The 16,952-nt window shown below is 36.4% G+C and overlaps 1 protein-coding gene across 4 annotated transcripts in view; it reads left to right on the top strand.

Annotated features, from left to right (window-relative positions):
- NSUN7 (NOP2/Sun RNA methyltransferase family member 7) overlaps window positions 1-16,952 on the top strand; it is an 82,508-nt gene that overhangs the window by 26,407 nt on the left and 39,149 nt on the right. For all 4 annotated transcript variants that reach the window (XM_023738916.1, XM_023738917.1, XM_004384681.2 and 1 more), the window contains 2 exons: window positions 8,211-8,354; window positions 13,038-13,139. In XM_023738916.1, the coding sequence (XP_023594684.1) occupies window positions 8,211-8,354; window positions 13,038-13,139 (246 nt within the window). The remainder of the gene's footprint in view (window positions 1-8,210; window positions 8,355-13,037; window positions 13,140-16,952) is intronic.

Raw genomic sequence — 16,952 nt, 5'->3', positions numbered from 1 at the left:
TGTTAGGTGCTGTTGAGTCAGTTCTGACTCATAGCAAACCTGTGTACAACAGAACAAAACACTTCCTGGTCTTGCACAATCATCACAGTTGTTGCTATGTTTGAGCCCATTTTTGCAGCTGCTGTGTCACTCCATCTCATTGAGGGCCTTCCTCTTTTTAGCTGACTCTCTGCTTTACCAGGCATGATGCCGTTCTCCAGGGACTGGTCCCTCCTGATAACACATCCAAAGTATGTGAGATGAAGTCTTGCCATCCTCGCTTTTAAAGAACATTCTGGTTGTACTTCTTCCAAGACAGATTTGTTCGTTCTTCTGGCAGTCCATGGTATATTCAGTATTCTTTGCCAACACCATAATTCAAAGGCATCAATTTTTCTTTGGTGTTCTTTATTCATTAAGCCGATTATTTAATCAAACACTAACCTAGGTGTTTCTATGAAGGTATTTTGTAGATGTGGTTAACATCTACAATCAGTTGATAAAGGAGATTACCTTCTATAATGTAGGTGGGCTTCACTCTGTTAGTTGAAGGCTTTAAGAGCTAAAAGTGAGCTTTTCAGGGGAAGAAAAATTTCTGCCTCAAGACTGCAGGCTCAACTCCTGTCTGTGTTTCCAGCCTGTCCTATACATTTCAGACTGGCCAGCCCCCATAGTCATGTGAGTCTGTTCTTTAAAGAAATATATTACTGATTCTGTTTCTCTGGAGAGCCTGACTGATATTGATGTAGACTTTAAAATAACTATGATTAATATGCTCAAGTTTTAGAATTTCATCAGAGAACTGGAAACTGTAGTTAAAAAGAGGTAAGAGAAAATTCTACAACTGAAAAATAAAATAGATGAAATTAAGAAATAAAATGGATGTAGTTAAAACAGTAGATTAGACACAGCTAAAGAAAGAATAAATCAACTGATAGGCCAGAAGAAAATATCCAGCTTGAAGCGGGGGGCGGGCAAAAGGATGGATGCCGTAGAAGAGATCACAAGACACACATAAGATCCAGTGATCTCATGTATGTTCTGATTGGAATCCCAGAAAGATAGGAGAAAAGGAATTGGGATGAATCAATATTTGATGAATTTCAGGCTGGGAATTTTCCAAAATGGATGAAAGATACAAAGCTGTAAATGTAAAAATCCCAATAAACTCTAGAAAAGATAAATATACAGAAAACTTTCTTAGGCATATCATGAACATAACTTCTGAATACCACAGACAAATAGAAATTTTAAAGGCAGACAGAGATAACATACATATTACCTTCAAAGGAATAAAAATAAGACTGAAAACTATTCAACAGAAACAATTGAAGCCAGAAAACTATTAAAGAATGTCTTCACAGTGCTGAAAGAAACTGCTAGGCTAGGTTTCTAGATCCAACAAAAAATAACTTTTAAAATAAAATGAAATAAAAATATTCTCAAACAAAATCTGAGTTTCTCACTAGCAGACATAATAAAGGAAATGCTAAGGATTATTGTTTGGGTAGAAGGAATATTATTGCATACAGAAAGTTGGATATGCTGGAAGAAATGAAGAACAATGGGAAATGCAAAGTATATAGGTAAATCTAAATGATTATAATCTGATGTCTTGTGGAGTGGTAAACTAATGTCTTCTGAGGTTAAAAATATGTATATTATATGTAATCAAGATAAATTACAACAATGGTACATAACTTTGGGGAGAGGGAAATGGAATTAATGTGTTCTATGATCTTTGCTTTGTCCAGGAAGTGGCAAAAGTAGTAAATTAAGTATGGTGTGTGTTATAATTTCTGAGGTAATCAATAGAAGAATAATAAAAGAATGTGTAACTAATAGCTAAGGGGGAGGGGGAATGGAATATTAAAAGTACCAATCAAAAAAAAGAAAAAGAAAAGGCATATAGAAAAAGACGAAGAGACAGCAAATAGGATGGTAGATTAACCCAAAACATATCAGTAAACACACTAAATATAAATGGACAAAACACTTAAAAGATAAAGAACATCAGTACTGGATTTATAAAAATCAACTATATACTATTGACAAGAGATACTCCTTGTAGCGTCTGGGGTCTTAAAAGCCTATGAGCAGTCACCTAAGATACTCCACTGGTCTCATCCCTTTGGAAGCAAGGGAGAATGAAGAAAACAAGATACAAGGGAAAGATTAGTCCAAAGGACTAATGGACCACAACTACCATGGCCTCCACCAGACTGAGTCCAATACAACTAAATGGTGCCCAGCTACCACCACTGACTGCTCTGACAGGAATCACAACAGAGGGTCCCGGACAGAGCTGGAGAAAAGTGTAGGGCAAAATTCTAACTCACAAAAAAAGACCAGACTTACTGGCCTGACAAAGAGTGGAGAAACCCCGAGAGTATGGTCCCTGGACACCCTTTTAGCTCAGTAATGAAGTCACTCCTTAGGTTCACCATTCAGCCGAAGATTAGACAGCCCTATAAAACAAAACAAGTCTAATGGTGCACAACAGTCCAGGGACAAGGACTAGAAGGCAGGAGGGACAGCAAATCTGGTAATAGGGAACCCAAGGTTGAGAAGGGACAGTGTTGACATGTCATGGGGTGGTTAACCATTGTCATAAAACAATATGTTTACTAACTTTAATGAGAAAGTATTTGTTCTGTAAACCTTCATCTAAAGTACCAAAAAAAAAAAAAGATACTCCTTAAACTTAAGGATACAAAAAAACTGAAATGGACAGAAAAAATATGCAATGCAAACATTAACAAAAGATCTACAAAACAGACTTAAGAACATTACTAGAAATAGAGACATTTATAATTATGAAATTATCATCAGGAAGATAAAACATTTTTAAAAATGTGTGTACCTAAAAAGTTCTGAATGTGTTAAGATTTGTACTTGTGCAATAACCCACCAACTTTTAACCCATTATCAATGTCTGAGCTACACAATGATTATCTTTTCTAGCTGGAGTTTGTTGTGGATGTGTTCCAACTGATAGTTCTGTTTTTCTGTTTGAAGCCCGTTGTATTAGTGACACTATGGTCTCTCTCTCTGTCCCTGACTCTTTTGGCTTATCTACCCTTATAAGTGGATTTTGGACTCTATTTAAATAATCACTGTCCATTATGTTTTTCTGCAGATGCTAACTGAATTGCCTTTAAGTGGTTTTCCCTGACTTTGTTTGCAGTGAGCTGAACTAATGAACTAAAAATAAGTTAGTGTTTTAAATTTGTATAAAACATATACAGGAACAGCCTGCTCTTTCATTTTGTAGCTCAAAGGTAGCTGAAATTTTAAGTATTTATGAAAAGTAAATACATCTATTATTAGGGAAAAAAAATCAAACGTGTATACCTAATAATATGGTCCCCAAATATTAAGACTAAATTGACCCGAACCAGCAGATGACATGATCTTGTATTTAGAAAATACTAAGGAATTCATGGAAAACTATTAGAACCAGTAAATGAATACAACAAGGTTGGCTCATTTGTCCATTGATACATGGACAGTATACGAAAATCAGTTGTATTTCTATACATTATCTTTGAACATTCTGGTTGTAACAACCTGAATGCTGCTTATAAGGATGGCAAGACTTTGTCTTGCTTATTTTGGACACGTCATCAAGAAAGACCAATCACTAGAAAAGGATATCATGTTTGGTAAAACCAGAGGGTGAGCAATAACGAGGGAGACCCTCAGTGAGATGAATTGAAACACTAGTCTCTAATATATCAAAGATCATGGAAGGGGCACAGGACCAGGCAACATTTTGTTTTGTTATACTTAAGGTTTCCAGGAGTCAGAGCTGATTGTACAGCAACTAATAACAGTGAGGAACAATCTGAAATGAAATGTGAAAAAATCTATAATAACAAAAAAATCAATAAAATAGGAACAAATTTAATAAAAGAAGTGCAACTCTTGTACACTAAAATTACAAAACATTATTTAAAGAAATTAAAGAAGAACCCAAAGAATTGACAACAAAACAAACAAAAACATCCTGGAACTAATAAGTGATTATAGCAAGGTTGCAGGATACAAGGTTAATACACAAAAGTTAATTGCTTTCCTATATACCAGCAATGAACAATTGGACTTTAATATTAAAAACACAGTGTCATTTATATTAGCTTCAAAGAAATGAAATGCTTAGGTATAAATCTAATGAAACATATACAAGATCTGTATGAGGAAAACTACAAAAATCTGATGAAAGAAATCAAAGAAGATCTAAATAAATGGAGAGATATTTGATTTTTATGAATTGGAAGACATACTATTATTAAGATGTTAATTCTTCCCAGCTGGGTCTATAGATTTAACACAATCCCAATCAAAACCCGAGCATCTCCTTTTGTGGGTATTGACAAACTGATTCTAAAGTTACATGGAAAGGAACAAGATCCAGAATAGCCAACACAATACTGCAGAAGAAGAGCACTGGAGGACTGAAATAAAAGAAGACATGAATAAAAAGAAAGCCATTTCATGTTCATGGATCGGAAGATTTAATATTGTTAAGATGACAGTACTCCCCAAATTGATCTACAGATTAAATGCAATCCCTATAAAAATCTCCGCTGGCTTTTTTTTTTTGGCAGAAATTAACAAGCTCATCCTAAAATACACATGGAAATGCAAGGGACCAAGAACAGCCAAAACAATCATGTAGTTCTTGATACCACAAAGTCAGTTTTTTTCTTTATTGTTGTAGTTAAATGAAGTTTGCATTTCAAGTTAGTTTCCTATACAAAATTTTATACATACATTGTTATGTGACCGTAACTGCTCACCCCATTCTGCAACAGCACACTCCTCCTTTCTGCCCCTGATTCCCTATGACCATTCAACCAACTCCTAACCCTCTCTGCCTTCCCCTCTCACCTCTGGACAGAAGCTGCCCCTTTGGTCTCTTGTATCTGCTTGACTAAGAGGCACACGCTTCACGAGTACCACTTTATGTCCCAGAGTCCAGTCCAATCCCTGTCTGAAGAGTTGGCCTCAGAAATTGTTTTAGTTCTGGGCTGATAGAGAGTCCAGGAGCTATGCTTTCCAGGGTACCTCCAGTCTCAGTCAGACCATTAAGTCTGCTCTTCTTACTAGAATTTGAGTTCTGCAACCCATCCTTCTGTTGCTCCATCAGAGACTGTCTGTTGTGTTCCCTGTCAGGACGTTCCTTGGTGGTAGCCGGGCGCCATCTAGTTCTTCTGGTCTCAGGCTGATGACACAAAGTCAATTTAGTGGAAGAATATAACACTGCCTGTGAAGCAGGTTTGTCTCACTAGGGGAAAAGAAAAAAGAAAAAAAGAACTTGAATATAATTAATCTTCTAAAGATCCAACTGCCAATTTTTTGAAGTATAATAGAGGAACATGTTAAATTACACCGTAGGGAAGCAATAGGCAAAATCCAGACTCTGGCAAACTAGTACAATTAACCAAGTTTCATTAGGAAATAAATTGTAAGAAAAAATGGAGGGGGAACCTACAGATAAAAAGAAATTTAAAATAAGACTTATCAGCCAGTTGCGATATATATGTTTTATTTAGATCCTGATTCAAACAAATGAAAACCATCATTACATGTGTGAGACTACTGGGAAATTTGTACCACAATTGGATATTTAATGAAAATAAGGAATTATTTTTTTAAAAAACTGTGTGGTTGGATTTAAAAAGGAGTATTTATCTTTTTTTTTTTTCCTTAGAGACACATCTGAAAATATTTATGGATTAAAAATAATAATAGGTGGGTGGGAGTGGGTGCAGATATAGATGACACAAGATTGGTCATGAATGGATTGTTATTGAAGCTCTGTGATGGGTACTTGAGAATTTATTATATCATTATGTCTATTTTTGTATATGCTTAAATTTTTCCGATAAAAATTAAAAATGGAAATAGAAAAAAGAAAAAACTCACTTAGTTTTTAAAAAACAATTTCAAAAGAGAAGAGAATAGGAAGAGGGAAAAAATTGATCAGGCAAGAGAAAGAGGGTGGATGGGATAATTTCTAGAATGATTCCTAGAGCCTTGTTTTTTGCCAGTGCCTTCAGTGCAGCTTGGACTTCTTCCTTCAGTACCATCAGTTCTTGATCTTATGCTGCCTCCTGAAATGGTTGAACATAAACCAATTCTTTTTGGTACAATGACTCTGTGCGAAGACTGTATCTTCTTTTGATGCTTCCTGCATTGTTCCGTATTTTGTCCATAGAATCCTTCACTATTACAACTTGAGGCTTGAATTCTTTCAACTTGAGAAAGGCTGAGCATGTTCTTCCCTTTTGGTTTTCCAATCCAGGTCTTTGCACATTTCATTATGATATTTTACTTTGTTTTCTCGAGCCGCCCTTTGAAATCTTCTGTTCAGCTCTTTTAGTTCATCATTTTTTCTGTTCATTTTATCTACTCGACATTCCAGAGCAAGTTTCAGAGTCTTTTCTGACATCCATTTTGGTCTTTCTTTCCTGTCTTTTTAATGATCCCTTGCTTTCTTCTTGTATGATGTTCTTGATGTCATTCCACAACTCATCTGGTCTTTGCTGCCTTCTCAAAGTAGAGTCAACCTTAATGATGGGGATGGAGTCGAGCTTTTGGGATCGTCATCTGCTGATGCAGCACGACTCAAAATGAGAATAAATAGCTACAAACGTCCATTAATAACTGGAACATGGAATGTACGAGGTCTGAATCCAGGAAAATTGGAAGTTGTCAAAAATGAAATGGAATGCATAAAGATCGATATCTTAGGCATTAGTGAGCTGAAATGAATTGGTATTGGTCATTTTGAATTGGACAATCATATGGTCTACTATGCTGGGAATGACAAATTGAAGGGGAATGGCATTGTATTCATCTTCAAAAAGAACATTTCAAGATCTTTCCTAAAGTACAGCACTGTCAGTGATAGGATAATATCCATATGCCCACAAAGAACACCAGTTAATACGACTATTATTCAAATTTACGCACCAACAACTAAGGCCAAAGATGAAGAAACTGAAGATTTTTACCAACTTCTGTAGTCTGAAATTGATTGAACATGCAATCAGGATGCATTGATAATTACTGTGGATTGGAATGCAAAAAAAGTTGGAAACGAAGGATTGGTAGTTGGAAAACACAGCTTTGGTGATGGAAGTGATGCTGGAGATCGAATGATAGAAGTTTGCAAGACCAATGACTTTTTCATTGCAAATACCTCTTTTCAACAACATTAACAGCAACTAAACACATGGACTTCGCCGGATGGAATACACAGGAATCAAGTCAACTGCATCTGTGGAAAGAGATGATGGAGAAGCTCAATATCATCAGTCAGAACAAGGCCAGGGGCTGACTGTGGAACAGACCATCGGTTGCTCATATGCAAGCTCAAGTTGAAGCTGAAGAAAATTAAAACAAGTCCATGAGATCCAAAGTATGACCTTGAGTATATACCACCTGAATTTAGAAACCATCTCAAGAATAGATTTGAATAGATTCCTCAGTAGGTGAGGGGAATGGGAGCCACTGTAGAGGTGAAATGATTGTTCTTAAGACAGAGGTACAGATAATTGTAACTTGACAGAAAGCAGACTCTGTTAAAATACAGTGTCCCTGAGGATATGGATCATATTTTACATCAGTTTGTATAGGTTCAGCACTTTAGACTGTGCCTCATAAATGATACTGGAACCTTTTTTTATAGGGAAGGTAGATATATAAGGTCATAAAAAATGTGAAAGGGAAAGAATAAATATTGAGCATTTACTGTAAACCAGCACTATGCTAAGCTTACTTACTTTATCTCAATCTTCACCACAATTACATGAGGCAGGCATTATTAGGAAATTGAGGTTTAGAGAGATAAAGTCACACAGTACATAATGAAGTTAGGAGTCAAATTCAGGCCTTTCTATCTCCAAAGCCCATTCCCCCTACTATATTACGCTGCTTTAAGTTGAACCTGAAGTTCAGAATGGGAAATTTGAATTATATTTTATGTAGAAGATATTTAAATTTCAACACCATTCTCAGGTGAAGGAGAAAGCAATCTGTAATTCCTGTATTAACTTTGGGAAGTTACCAGAGAAGCATAGCCCTCTTTTCTGAGTACGTTAAAATGAGTTTTTGTGGGCTTGAGGATTTAAAAATGAACAATGATCAAATAGCTATAATCACATACTGCATATTTTTAATTAGTATTTTAACATTAATTTTTCTTTGTTTTTTTCTACCAGATATTGAAATACTTCACGAGACATTTATTAACATTGAATCAAAGGATCATAGGTTACAGAAAGTTAAAGTGATTCTGCTTCTACCTCGTTGTTCAGGACTGGGTGTCAGTAACCCAGTAGAATTTATTTTAAATGAACATGAAGGTACTTGTTTGATTTTAAATCTTTAAATTATTGAAAATTATTGATAATAATTAAAAAAAATAAAATTATTTAAATTCATTAAAGTGACATTGGTATCAAATATATCTGATTGAGGGATAATAGCTATCACATATGAAATATTTATTATGTGCAAAATACTTAACATCCGTTACCTTATTTAGTCCTTATATGAAGCCTGTGAGATGTGAGCAAGGGTGATATAAAAAATATTTAATAATTGGAATGATGTAGGCACCAACTAATTAGAACAAATGCTGGCCAGTATGCTATTCTGGTATGTACTAGAGCTCTAGATATAAGTATTAAAATTTATCAGCATTTTATAGATGAAAAAACTGAGACCCAGAAAGATTAATTTATCTTTATCAGGTCACACACTGGTTAGTAGCAGAGCTAGGATTCAAATTTAGAGCTGCCTGACTATAGAACCTGTGTTCTAAACACAATTCTAATTAAATAATTACTATTAAATACTATTAAATAATTAAATAATTATATCTTACTAAAGACTTTTCTTAACCCCCAGTATGTATGTTTTATACTATAAATACTTCAGACTAAACATTAATGCTAGGAGTATTTTAGGGGCTTTTAATAAATTTCAAAATAATAATTAACATTAAAATTTATAAGCACTTATAGGTGAGGCAGAGCTCTGGTGGCACAGTGGTTAAGCGTTCAGCTGCTAACCAAAAGGTTGGCAGTTAGAATCCACCAGCTGCTCGTTAGAAACTCTATGGGGCAGTTCTACTCATGGCGTCCTGTAGGGTCTCTATGAGTCAGAATCGAATCGATGGCAACAAGGTTTTTTTTAATATGTAAAGGTATTGAGCTGGGCACTTTACTTGGATTATTTCATAAAATCCTCAGAAGAACTCAATAATGTAGTTACTCTTATTATCTCTGTTTTACAAATAAGGAATCTGAGGCTCAGAGAGGTTAATGAAGTTGCCCAGAATCCAGCAAGTTAAGTGTCAGAGCCTGGATTCAGACACAAGCAGTCTGACTCCAAGGCTGGCACTTTTAATCACTCTTAATCCAGCATTACATTGCCCCAAATTAACTGAAACTGATTCTTCTCTAATACCTTGCTTATACTGAAAGGCATAGATAAAATTAACTAGAATATTGAAAAAGAAGGCATTCCATCAACCTACAATATAGTGACTGTTTTCTGTTTCTAGAGAGGACAGAATTGAAAATGGAGGAAAGGAAGTGGAGGGAAAGGAGCTAGTATTTATTAATGACAACTATGTGCCTGGTGCTATTCTAGGTAGTCCACATGCACTATCACTTAATAATCTACAATAACTTTTGTTTTTTACTTAAAACAACACTCATTTATTGCTCATGATTCTGGCGTTTGGCAATTTGGGCAAGGTTCAGCTGGAATGGCTCCCCTCTGCTCCATTGGTATTGGTTAGGCTACTTTTAAGCAAGGGGAAAGGTCAGTTGGCAGGTTGGCTAGGGGCTGGCTTGTACCAGATGGCCTCATTCACATATCTGGTGACAGGCTGGGGTTGTCGGGCAGGTGTCTCAGTTCACCACCACATAATCTGTGTAGCAGGTTAGTTTAGGCTTCCTCATGTGGCAGCTAGATTCCAAGTACAATAACTTTTTAAGGATAGTGTTATATTACTATACTTACTTTACAGAGGAGAAAACTAAGAGAAATTAAGCAGGTTGCCTAAGGTATCTCATAAGTACCTAGTAAACAGGGAAGCTGGAATTCAGATACAAGTCAGCACATTTTCTTTTCACTAAACTACACTGTCATTAACTGAGATTATACTGTGCCATGTGGAATTTTGATTTGTTACAGAATGTCTTTCCAGTGAGAGTTAAACTGGAGAATAATCAACTCAGATGTGAGAATGTGGTTGGTTTAGAAAATTCCTACCCTATTAGACAGTACACAATACTGGGGAAGCCAGTACAACTTGTACAAGGAAAGGTCATGGAAGCTCCGTAGACACATCCAAACTCCCTGAGGGACTGAATTGCTGGGCTGAAGGTTGTGGGGACCATGATCGCGGGGAACATCTAGTTCAACCGGCATAACACAGTTTATAAAGACAATGTTCTGCATTCTATGTTGGTGAGTAGCGTCTGGGGTCTTAAAAGCCTGTGAGCAGCCATCTAAGATACTCCACTGGTCTCATCCGTTCTGGAGCAAGGGAGAATGAAGAGAACAGGATACAAGGAAAAGATTAGTCCAAAGTACTAATTAGCCACCAAGGCCTCCACCAGACTGAGTCCAGTACAGCTAGATAGTGCCCGGCTACCACCACTGACTGCTCTGACAGGAATCACAACAGAGGGTCCTGGACAGAGCTGGAGAAGGATGTAGAACAAAATTCTAACACACACAAAAAAGACCAGATTTACTGGCTGAGAGAGACTGGAGAAACCCCGAGAGTATGGCCCCCAGGCACCCTTTTAGCCCAGTGGTGAAGTCACTCCCAAGGTTCACCGTTCAGCTGGGGACTGGACAGCCCCATAAAACAAAATGGGACTAGTGAGGCACAGCAGTCCAGGGACAAGGACTAGAAGGCAGGAGGGGACAGGAAAGCTGGTGATAGGGAACTCAAGGTTGACAAAGGACAGTGTTGATGTGTCGTGGGGTTGTTAACCATTGTCCTAGGGCAATATGTGTACTAACTGTTTAATGAGAAACTATTCTGTAAACCTTCATCTAAAGTACAAAAAAAAAAAAAAAAAATTATGTGAGATCCAATTGACAACAGCAGCTCAAAAGGTTTGATGGGAAGCCTGGGGGCAGTGAGTTGAAGATAATGGTGATGGAATAATTTGGAAAAGGATAGTGAGAATAAATAGCAGCACAACTGGAAGAACGTAATTGACGTCACTGAATTGTACATGTAGAAATTTTTGAAATGGTATATGTTTGACTATGTGTATTTTCACCAATAAAGAAAAAAGGTCCTCCAAGGTCAAGAAGGGAGAGTGTTGACATGTTGTGGGTTTGTTAACCAGTGTCATAAAACAATATGCATACTAACTGTTTAATGAGAAACTACTTGTTCAGTAAACCTTCACCTAAAGTACAATTAAAAAAAAATTTAAAAAGAAAATCCCTACCCTAAATTAGGGAAATGATTGAAGAAGAATTAGATGCTGAAAGAAAAAGGGAAGAAAGAGCAGCAGCTATAATAAACATAGCAGTCAGGAAGCCTAGAACTTAGAACTGTGAAACTCTGGCCTTATTCTGGGCTAGGCTGGGTGGACTGGAACCTCCAGCTTTTTGGTTAGCAGCTGAGCGCATTAACCGGTTTGCATTACCAGCAAATGAGGTGTTGCTGACCTAGTGTCTGCAGTGGAAATAGTAGTCACAAAATTGGTTGCCGTGAATCCAAAAGATTATTTTATTGGACTCAGACACTTGATGGAAGAGAGCAATAATGAGTTAGTTTTGAAAAATATTTTAACATTGAAAAATATTAGAACCATCAAGGAATATGTGAAGTTGGTCATTGCTAACAATTTAGAATTATTTTAAAATGAGATTAAAGAGGTGGATGATACGGTTTTAGAATGTAATAATATATAAATAGTCCTTTAAAAAGTGATGAATGAATGGTTTTAGACTAGAGATAGAAAAACGTGAAGTGTAAAACTAAATTGGTCAGAAATGCAGTTTAATTAAACTTTAGTGATATTACTGGAATGTAGGATGCCAAATATATGGTATAAATAGTTGGCTCTGCATCCCAGGAGTTCTGGAGAGGCAGTGTAATATAGAGGTTAGAATTTGGACTCTCTGGTCAGATTTTTGGACTACAGTCCTGGCTCTGCATTTCATAGCTATGTGATTTAGACAAGTTATTTAATGTATGTTTAAACAGTTTTCTCAATGGTAAAAGGGAAAGTAATGCTTCAAAGAGTTGGTAAAATAATCCATATAAAGCAGCATCCACTATACCTTATTAATATTATCTCATTACCTAAAATTAATATTAACACTAATAATACTATTATATTTATTATAATTACAAATTAATGCATTAATATTTATTAATAATAGCATTAATATTAGTATCATTATCCTAGTCAGTATTATCTTATCAAGGTCAAAGATATCTTAATATTATCAAGAAATATGTTGAAATTTTCAGAAATTTAAAAAATGTAAGAGGCTGTTTCTTGATCTATTGTGAAGACATGCGTTTGCTTTTCTGAACTTTTTCTTCAAAATTTCTTTTAATGAGTGAATGTTTTTAACCATGTCCTTGTGTGTCGTTTTTTACTTGTATCTGACTATAGCTCATCAATTTCTACTTTGGAAAATAAATACTATCTTTTCTTTTTCTGTATTAGTCTCCAGACTGGCTGCATTCTCTCTTCTGTACCTAAATGATTTATTTGACTAGTTGGATGACTAGCTCATAAGAACTTGGAGAAAAAAATAAAAACAATATTATTAAAACTGAACAAAATTACATTTATCTATTTAGCTTTTTAAATTTTTAAGCCAACTTTTTAATAATATCCTGTGTTTAGTTTTAATAAATATTTTCCATAAAAACATTCATTAAATTAATGAAATAATAAATGAAAAATTAAATACTGTGACAATAGCAATATGGGAAAAATACCTAATAGTGATATATTTAACAGCTTTAATTTGCTTTTTAAATTTAGATACAGATTTACTTAAAGATTTCTCTCAAGGAAGAATATCGGAAGATAAACTTCATGTTCTTGCTCAACAGCAATATGAACAGCTAACACATGCAATGAAATGTAAGTTTGTCATCGATACTAATTTTAAATACATGGCAAATCTTAGAAACATTAATACTTAATTTATCTCTTATAATCAGGCAATGAAGAAGTGTGAATCTGAAGTGAATTTTCCAGAACACTAAGTCTTAACAACTTCAAATAGCAAAATATTTATTTTTACCAATTTAAGTTTTAAAAAATATTTGTTTTACTATCATTTTAAACATAGGTTATCAAATATAACTTAATGATTTCTTAATGGTGAATTGAAATAATTATGTATATCCATGATTGTATAGTTTCATCTTTTCTATTTCTTCTCTTTGGTTTCTTGTTGTTTTTGCTGTTAGGTGCATTTGAGTCAGTTCCAACTCATAGTAACGCCATGTACAACAGAATGAAACACTGCCTGGTCTTGCACAATCCTCACAATTATTGCTGTGTTTAGCCCATTGTTGCAGCCACTATACCAATCCATCTCGTTGAGGGTCTTCCTCTTTTTCACTGATCTTCTGCTTTACCAGGCATGACGTCCTTCTACAGGGACTGGTCCCTCTTGATAACATGTCCAAAGTATGTGAGTTGAAGTCTCACCATCCTGTCTTCCAAAGAGCGCTCTGGCTGTACTTCTTCCAGCATAGACTTGTTTGTTCTTCTGGCAGTCCATGGTGTACTTACTGTTCTTCGCCAATACCATAATTCGAAGGCATCAGTTCTTCTTTGGTCTTCCTTATTCATTGTCCAGCTTTTGCATGCATATGAGGTGATTGAAAATATCATAACTTGGTCAGGCTCACCTTAGTCCTCAAAGTGACATCTTTGCTTTTCTATACTTTAAAGAGATCTTTTGCAGCAGATTTGCCCAATGCAATTTGTGTGATTTCTTGATTGCTGTTTCTGTGGACGTTGATTGTGGATCCAAGTAGAATGAAATCCTTGACAACTTCAGTCTTTTCTCCGTTTAGCATGATGTTGCTTATTGGTCCAGTTGTGAGGATTTTTGTTTTCTTTATCTTGAGGCGTAATCCATACTGAAGGCTGTAGTCTTTGATCTTTATCAGTAAGTGCTTCAAGTCCTCTTCTCTTTCAGCAAGTAAAATTGTGTCATTTGCATATTACAGGTTGTTAATTAGTCTTCCTCTAATCCTGATGCCCCATTCTTCTTCATATAGTCCAGCTTCTGGGATTATTTGCTTAGCATACAGATTGAATAAGTGTAGTGAGAGGATAACAACCTCGATGAACACCTTTGCTGATTTTAAAGCGTGCAGTATCCCCTTGTTCTATTCAAACACCTGCCTTTTGGTCTATGCACAGGTTCCACATGAGCAAAATTAAGTGTTCTGGAATTTCCATTCTTTGCAATTGTGATGGTTAAGATTGTGTGTCAGCTTGGCTGGGCCATGATTCTCAGTGTTTATATGTGATCACTCCCATGATTGAAAATGCTGTGAGTAGCCAATCAGATGAAAGGGAGTTTCCTTGGGGGTGTGGCCTCCATATGAATATAAGCAGACGTTCTGGCTTTTTGCTCACTCTGGATCCTGCGGCTGCCTCCTGTTGTCTCACTTCTGGTTCTTGGGACTTGAGCTGTCAGCTTATCGTTTGAACTTGGGATTCGTCAGTCTTCACAGCCTATGAGCGGAGCCCTGCTCTCTGACCTGCCGATCTTGGGTTCGCCAGCCCCTGAAGCTACGTGAATAAGGAGAAACCTTGCAGTCTTGCCTGCAGATCTTGGACTTGGTCAACCTTCACAGCCTGTGAGGGGGAGCCTTATTCTCTGACCTGCTGATCTTGGGCTCGCCAGCTTCTGTGGCTGCGTGACTTGGAAGAGGCCACTACCCTGATCCACAGACTTGGGACGTTCTAGCCTCTACAATCACGTGAGCTGTTGCCTTGATATAAATCGCTCTCTCTATATATATTTATACGCTTTACTGGTTTTGCTTTTCAGAGAACCCAGCCTAAGACAGCAGTGTTATCCATAATTTGTTACAATCCACACAGTCAAATGCCTTTGCATAGTCAATAAGACACAAGTAAACATCTTTCTGGTATTCTCTGCTTTTAGCCAGCATCCATCTGACATAAGCAATGATATCCCTTGTTCCACGCCCTCGTCTCAGTCCAGCTTGAATATCTGACAGTTCCCTGTTGATATACTGGTGCAGCCTCTTTTGAATGATCTTCAGCAAAATTTTACTTGTGTGTCATATTAATGATATTGTTTGACAATTTCCGCATTGGGTTGGATCCCCTTTCTTAGGAATAGGCATAAATGCGAATCTCTACCAGTTGGTTGGTCAGGTAGCTAGCGGTCTTCCAAATTTCTCGGCATAGACAAGTGAGCACTTCCAGTGCTGCATCCATTTGTTAAAACATCTCAATTAGTATTCCATCAATTCCTGGAGCCTTGTTTTTCACCAGTGCCTTCAGTGCAGCTTGGACTTCTTTTTTCAGTACCATTGGTTCCTGATCATATGCTACCTCCTGAAATGGTTGAATGTCAACCAGTTCTTTTTCGTATAGTGACTGTGTATTCCTTCCATCTTCTGAAGCTTCCTGCGTCATTTAATATTTTCCCCATAGACTCCTTCAATATTGCTACTAGAGGCTTGAATTTTTTTTCCGGTTCTTTCAGCTTGAGAAATACTAACTCTAAATCTTTGCACATTTCATTATACTTTACTTTGTCTTATCAAGCTGCATATTGAAATCTTCTGTTCAGCTCTTTTACTTCATTTTATGCATTTGCTTTAGCTACTAGACATTCAAGAGCAAGTCTCAGAGTCTCTTCTGACATCCATTTTGGTCTTTTTTATCTTTCCTGTCTTTTTAATGACCTTTTTCTTTCTTCATGTATGATGTTTTTGATATCATCCTCCCACAACTTGCCTGGTCTTCAGTCATTAGTGTTTAATGTATCAAGTCTATTCTTGAGATTGTCTCTAAACTCAGGTGGTATATACTAAAGGTCATACTTTGTCTCTCATGGACTTGTTTTAATTTTCTTCAGCTTCAACTTGAACTTGCAAATGAGCAGTTGATGGTTTGTTCTAAAATCAACCCCTGGCCTTGTTCTGGCTGATATTGAGCTTCTCCATTGTATATTCCCACAGATGTAGTTGATTTGATTCCTGTGTATTCCATCTGGCAAGGTCCACATGTATAGTCACCGTTTATGTTGGTGAAAAAAGGTGTTTGTAATGAAGAAGTCATTGGTCTTGCAAAATTCTATCACGTGATCTGTGGCATCTTTTCTATTACCAAGGCTGTATTTTCCAGCTACCAATCCTTCTTTGTTCCAACTTCTGCATTCCAGTCACCAATAATTATCAATGCATCTCGATTGCATGTTTGATCAATTTCAGACTGCAGAAGTTAGTAAAAATCTTTGGTTTATTCATCTTTGGCCTTAGTGGTTTGTGTGTATATTTAAATAATAGTCATATTAACTGGTTTTCCTTGTAGGCCTATGGATATTATCCTATCACTGACAGCATTGTACTTCTGGATACATCTTGAAATGTTCTTTTTGTTGATAAACACAATGCCATTCCTGTTTAATTTATCATTCCTGGCATAGTGGACTCTATGATTGTCTGATTATAAATGGCCAATACCAGTCCATTTTAGCTTACTGATGCCTAGGATATCGATGTTTACGCGTTCCATTTCATTTTTTCCCCCATACAAAAATGTATACATACATTGTTATGTGACCCTAATTGCTCTCCCCCTCTCGCCATACTGTGACAGCACACTCCTCCTTTCCACCCAATTCCCCATGTCCATTCAACCAGCTCCTGACCCTCTCTGCCTTCCCATCTC

Source organism: Trichechus manatus, unplaced genomic scaffold, assembly GCF_000243295.1.
Source record: "Trichechus manatus latirostris isolate Lorelei unplaced genomic scaffold, TriManLat1.0 scaffold00126, whole genome shotgun sequence".
NCBI classification, from domain to species: domain Eukaryota; kingdom Metazoa; phylum Chordata; class Mammalia; order Sirenia; family Trichechidae; genus Trichechus; species Trichechus manatus.
Note: the sequence above shows the minus strand (reverse complement) of the source record. Positions and strands in the feature narration are given on the sequence as shown.